The following is a 6,667-nucleotide window of genomic DNA, read 5'->3' as shown; positions in this document are numbered from 1 at the left end:
CAATGAAATTATGTATCATTTCATCAAAAGCAACCCCAGAGACTTTTCTTAGAGCAGCAACTTGTTCCATGTAGCCATAGGCTTTCCCATAATATCTCTTCCTTACAGGCTACCCCTCCCCAAGTTACAGATCTACAACATGTGAGTTCAAGAATGAATCTCTCTCTCTTTTTCTCTCTCCATATATACATATATGTATATGTATATACACACACACCTCCATACCCCCACACCTACCTATCCACCCACCCACCACATGTATTTATATGTGTATGTATATATGTATATATATATATGTGTGTGTGTATATATATATATGTAATGTTTTATATTACTGTGATAAAGCAAGAGATTCTTGCTTTATTCTTGAGATTAAGGGCATCTCTAGCTAAAGTAAACAATCTTCAAGGTCACAGGTTGTCATTTGATAAATTACCTCCTTAGGGTAAACATATGGTCCCCAGAGACTGGTAAAAAGTTAATTTGTTTCTTTGGATGCTGTTTCCTGCGTATCACTTACAGCAGCATTTGCCAAATGAATTTGGCTAGGGAACACTTTGGGCCGTAGAACGCTTGAAATACATTGGCAGAAACCATCAATGCTACTGAAGGGCTTTTGGGAGTATGGAAATTCCCGGTGCAATTTGGGAGTAAAATAGAGAGAATTAAACATCTTCATTTCCAAAATTTCTGCATGTAGTAAGTATTTTTGATATATAAATATTTCATATTTAAGATTTTAGAGGGAGAAGTATCACTAACATGGACATTTTCTTATAGAACCACTATTCTTATTATACCACACCACACCATATTACCTTTTACCAATTAAGTGTAGAAATGTGGTCAGAAAACTGAACTGAATACCAGGGCTTCATGAAACTTAGCTTGGGAAACACAATGGCTCCAAGAAAGCCCAATGAAGACAAGGGTTTGAGGGAGTTATTTGAATAATTCAAGAAAAAATATTAAAAATCATAATAAACTAGGTAGGTTATATAATTGAGGAGAAAAGCCCTAGCACATAATTTCCCATTGTGCTTGGGACTAAAAGGCCTTCATTCATTGGCAGAAATTTTTTTGGACTATGTTCCCCAGAAGACTGCAGGCTGGTGTTCAAGTGCCCAGTCTTCTGATTCTATTAGGGACAATTCTTTCATAATTTTTTAAAAGGATATTGAGTGCATAAATAATCTTTGTCATTGTTATTCAATCATTTCAGTTATGTCCAACTCTTTGTGACTTCATTTGGGGTTTTCTTGGCAAAGATACTGGAATGGTTTGCCATTTCTTTCTCCAGCTCATTCTATTGATGAGGAAACTGATGTAAAGAGGGTTAAGTGACTTACTCAGGGTCACACAGATAATAAATGTCTGAGGTTAGATTTGAATTCATATCTTCCTGACACCAAGCCCAGTGCTCTATACACTGTGCCATCTAGCTGTCCCCAAACAGCCTTTAAACTTAGTTTTAAACCTCTTTATCTGCCTCTTACTTTCTAGTCTATGTGGCTGGTCAGGAACCTACACCTCCCCCTTCTATTATCCCTTCCACCCTACCAAACATATATACAGATATTTTTAACAGAATTACGACTGATAAAATGCGTCGAGGCATTTACAGTGTAGTGGAAAGATTACTGGACTAGAGTCAGGAGGCAGGAGACTGAAATTCAAACCTTTGCTCTGTTACTTCCATGTAACTTTCAGCTAGTCACTTCCTATCTCTGCATCTCAGTTTACCTCTTACCTGTAGGACAGAGTTGGACTAGATCATTTCTATTTCATTTCTAACTTTCTTGATCAAAGACTAAGAATTTATGTTCTAAATGGCAATACCAACTGGTCAAGTGTTATGTTACAGCTCAGCTCTATTAGATATTGTAAGCATCAAGTATACTTATACATATGTACATACATTATACATATGCATATAGGTATACCCAGAGGGGAGGAGATAGAAGAACTGGGTTCAAGTTCTTAATTTAATACATAATAGCTATTTTCTCAAGCCACTTGTCCTCTAAGTGTGGCAGGTAGTTCCCTATGGGAGATAGCACAGTAAAGTAGAAAGAGTACTTGTTCTAAAGTCAAAAGACCTTGGATCAAATCCTGCTTCCTATTACTACTTGTATGACCTTGGACAAGTCTGTCAGCCTTCCCGGGATTCAGTATCCTCATTGTTAAAATAAGAGGGTTGGGCTAGATGGCTGCTAAGCTGCCTTTACTCTCTAGATCTAGAATCCTATGAATTTACAGAGTGTTCATCTGCATCAGTGGGTGGTGTTTCCACATCAGGATCTTTCCATACCAATGAAATTCCAAGTCTAGACCCCAAAAGAAAAGTAGTGCATGCACACACTTCATTGGAGAAGTACCAGCTATTGATTATAACTTCCCTTTTAATTTTTATTTCTCTTATTACTGGAAATCCAAAACAAAGAGGTTCATAGTTACAACCATTGCTTGTCCAGTCTTTATTTAATAGTTTGCCTTCATTAATGTTTTCCATAGTAATGACGAATAGCTCAATCCAGACAACATAGTCTTCTCTTACTCGTCTTTCAATTAGAATCCATATCTCTTGTAATATCTGGCTCGAGCCAGGACATCGTTGCAAAAGTCACAGCTGAGGTCTTGATTACTTCTGACATATCCTATCCCTTTATTATAGGCACAGAGTCCACCTAAAATAAACAAATGTGATTCAGTATAGGACAAGTCAATAGTTAGAAGGTTCTTACTTCAACCTTACAAAGAGAATCGTAAACAGTTTCCAAAGGCACCTACCTGGCCACCACGAAGTAGCTTAGATATTGGGACAATTGACTCAGTGACACTAAATTTGTCATTAAGCATTCCATCACTCTTATTTCACTCTTTTATTTTTGTCTTCGTGTGTTCTTTGCTTAAAATGCTATTTGATTGATTGAATCAGTTCTTCAAAGAGCTTTGCTTTCATTAATGCCAGTACTCCCTCTACCAACACAATTCATAGCGTCCTACCCCTTAGTAGACAGTCTTCGTAAGTTTCTGTGGTCAAAAACTTTAACTACCAATCCTCTCTGGCAAAACCTCTGAACTTAACTGGGTTGGATCTTTGATGACAGACTATTGCTGAGATGGCATTGAAAGCTTTTCCAGTTTTGTAGCTCTGTTTAGAACTCCACACAGCAAAGCCTTCATGTACACATAGTGACTTTCCCATGATGATAAGATGTTCTGTCATGGGGCAAAGCAATGAGATTACATGTACCTCTCAGATACTGGTCAGTGGTCCATGTCGGGAATCTCCTCTGAATTTCTTTGATTCTCATAGTCAGATTGTTGGTAATCTGAGCAACCCGTGGTTCACTGGTCCAATATGCAGGAATGTGCTGGACACCACCAGTCTAGAAAAAAGGGAACAGAGAGACGCCCTATGATGGGATTCAATGATTGTGATGCTATTGCCCTTACTTTTCCTATTCTGGTTCTTTCCTCAGCACTGTTCTCAAACAGGGAAAAGACTAAAGTTTCAAGATTGCTATGTAGGGGGAGAGTACCAACCATTGTGCCTCTTGCTTCTAAAATGAAACAGCAGTAGAAAAAAAAGAAAGGTAGAGCCAAAAAGCTAAGGAAGGAAGGAAGGAAGGAAACAAGTATTTATTAAGCACCTACTATGCACTAGTTCAGGAGTGAGGAACTTTTGGCCTTAAGGCCATGTTGGTCTTCTAGGTCCTTAATTTGACTGAGTCCAAATTTTACAGAACATATCCTTTTATTTTTATTAATACATTTTTGCTCTTCGTTTACATTTTTATTTTATTTTTGAAATGAGTGTACTTAAAATACCAAAGAATAAAATAGGTTTCAATGAAATAATCTTCCCAGATTGACTGGCACAATTAAAACATTAGTAAGCCATAAGGGCTAAATTGACAGCTGCTCATGATTTAGTTCTAATTTCTCCTGCCTGACTGGTGCCACTACCCCAGGAGGCTGGGTGGTGAGAGTGTAGGGGATCAATACAAAAAAGTCATTAAAAGGTTAGTTAACTTTAAAATTAACAAATTATTTTCATTTTTTGAAATTATTAAGTACATAGTAGTTAGATTTTTACAAAATAATGTACATTTTTAAGTATATTTAATTGAAGTTTCTTGAATGCGGCCTTATTTGATTGTAGCTAAATTAATGTGGCCTTCCAACATGAAAAGTTTCCCTACCCCTGTGCTAGTTACTGTACTAAGCACTTTATAGATATTGTCTTATTTGATACTCACAATTACTCTGTGAGGCAGGTGCTATTATTATCCTCACCTTACAGTTGAGGAAACTGAGGCATGCAGGACGTTAAGTGACTTGCCCAGGATCACATAACTACTAAGTGCTTGAGGCTGGATTTGAACTCAGGTCTTTCTGACTCTAAGCACAGTGTCTCCTGGTTGATTATGGTTAGTCCAAAATTAATATAATCATACAAGCATGACATTTTTTGGTTGTTGGCACAACTATACCTAGTGAACATGTCTGAAAAATTGTTTTTCATTCACAGCTATAATTCTTTTCAAAGGATCTGAGGGTTGAATTTACTGTAATCTATCAACTTTGCCAAGTGGTAGAGAAAGAGAAGGGAAGAAAAAGAGAAAGACGAAAAGTTGAAAGAGTAAAACTTTTCAATGTTTCTTCCAAAAACATTTAGGCAAGTCTGGATAAAAGCCTGAATCTTATCCAACTTTACCTAGACAAGCTCACTTATTCCAGGAACACTTGACGCTCATATGAAAAAAATAGGTATTACTTATTTCCTTATTTAGGGGGTCCAGATTTGTAATTTCATCGTTTAAGAAGCACCAGGAATGGAAAGTCCCTCCACTCATGCTGGTCAGCAACTCTGTAATTTAGAATCTTAAGAGAGTTGCCTGGGGGTACTGAGAAACCAAATAACTTGTCCATGGTCATACAGCTAGTATGTATGACCTACATCAGAAGTAGGATTTCAACCCAGGTCTTCTTGATTCCAATGTCAGCCCCACTATCTGTTATACTGCATTGCCTCTTTTGTGATGGAGAATACAAAAAAATTATAGCAACAGTGCCAAACTGTTTCAATTTGGTCATTTTCATTATACAATGATAGCCCAAAGAGGTATTTTAATTTTCCAAAACGTTTTCTTTTCTTTTCTTTTCTGCCACCTTTCAGTTCAGCCAACACATCCTCTATATTTGTGTTCAACCCTCCCACCTTCCTTACCTCTCTATGACTGTCAAAGGGACCACCATTCTCCTGTCATTCAGGTTTACAAACTTGGTGTCATCCTTGACCCCTCACTCACTCTCCCTCCACATATTCAATCTTTTGTTAAGTCTTGTTATTTTGACAAAGTGAACTTTCCTAAAGCTCTAATCTGATTATGTCACCCCTCTACCTGATAAACACCAATAGCTGCCTATGAGCTCCAATGTAAAGTCCTATGACTTTTAAAACCCTTCAAAATCTTACCTACCTTTCCAGTCTTTTTATACTTTACTCCTTTCTCCTTCTCCCCTCACTATGTACTCTATGATCCTGTGGAACTGGCCTCCCTCCCTCCCTCCCAACTCTCTGCCTTTTCTCTGGCTGTCTCCCATGCCTGGAAAGTTCTCATTACTCATTTCTGCCTCCTAACTTCCTTGGCTTCTCCTAAGACTCAGTTTAAATCTTGCTTTCTTCAGGAGGCCTTTCCTGGTCTCTTCTCTATTCCTTCCCCTTGCTTGTGCCCTCCCTCTGAGATGTCTTTCCATTTACACTGCATCTATCTTATATGTACAGTTATTTGTACCAGAAGGAGAGTCTGAGGGCAGCATGTGCTAGGTAAGTCAAACTGTTACCATCACTTTGATCACCATCTTCCTTCAGACCCTGATGGGGACAGTCTAGGACCCTGAACCCAAGAGCCTTAGGAGTAGTAAGGCCCCTCAAACTATCAGACCTACTTTCAGCCCAGACCCCACAGCCATCATTGAGGGGAGAAATCATTGTGGAGAAAGGGTCAGCCTTCTTCAGCAGCAGCAGCAGCAGCAGCAGCAACTGACCAACAACCAACAGCAAACAGCAAGCAGATAAATATAAGAGTCCTGGGAGTGCCAGGGTAAACCCCTCCCCCACCCTCCCTCATCCCCACCCGCCCCCGATCCTTTTGCCAGACCAATCCTCATGGCCATTATCCAGGGAAGTAACTCTGGAGAAGGGACCAGGCAAATTAACTGATACCCACAGGGCAGGCAAGCCAGCCTAGCTGAAGCAATAGGGCACCCAGGGAGGGAGAGAGGAGTCAGCATCTGCAAACATGGCACTATCTACTTTGAAAAGAAATCTATGATCCTTCTAAATGAAGTAGTAATATAGTTGGGTACTTTCCCATCCCCTATCTACAGGTACATGGAAACAGTTGTATTTTTATTTCAATTAATATGCAAAAAAGATGGTCCAATGTAGTAAAAAGATCTGGGTTCTCTTTGGATCCTGCCCTTATTAGCAGCCTAACCATAGTCAAATCATTCTCTAAGCCTCAATGACTTTATCTGTAAAATGGGGAGATTAATACTTGCACTGCATAGAGTTGTGAGGAAAGTGATTTGCAAACCTTAAATTATGTCAGTTATTATTATCATTATTATTATTGTTGTAGTAGTAGTATGAGGA

At 38.7% G+C, this 6,667-nt stretch overlaps 1 protein-coding gene across 3 annotated transcripts in view; it reads right to left on the bottom strand.

Annotated features, from left to right (window-relative positions):
- Window positions 1-2,471: 2,471 nt before the first annotated feature.
- The window catches only part of LYG1 (lysozyme g1), a 14,213-nt gene continuing 10,017 nt past the window's right edge, over window positions 2,472-6,667 (bottom strand). For all 3 annotated transcript variants that reach the window (XM_027842559.1, XM_027842558.1, XM_027842560.1), the window contains exons 5-6: window positions 3,257-3,392; window positions 2,472-2,687 (exon numbers count right to left, since the gene is read on the bottom strand). In XM_027842559.1, the coding sequence (XP_027698360.1) occupies window positions 2,569-2,687; window positions 3,257-3,392 (255 nt within the window). In that variant the 3' untranslated portion in view covers window positions 2,472-2,568. The remainder of the gene's footprint in view (window positions 2,688-3,256; window positions 3,393-6,667) is intronic.

This window comes from Vombatus ursinus, unplaced genomic scaffold (genome assembly GCF_900497805.2).
Source record: "Vombatus ursinus unplaced genomic scaffold, bare-nosed wombat genome assembly UNPS02014877.1, whole genome shotgun sequence".
Lineage (NCBI taxonomy): Eukaryota > Metazoa > Chordata > Mammalia > Diprotodontia > Vombatidae > Vombatus > Vombatus ursinus.
Note: the sequence above shows the minus strand (reverse complement) of the source record. Positions and strands in the feature narration are given on the sequence as shown.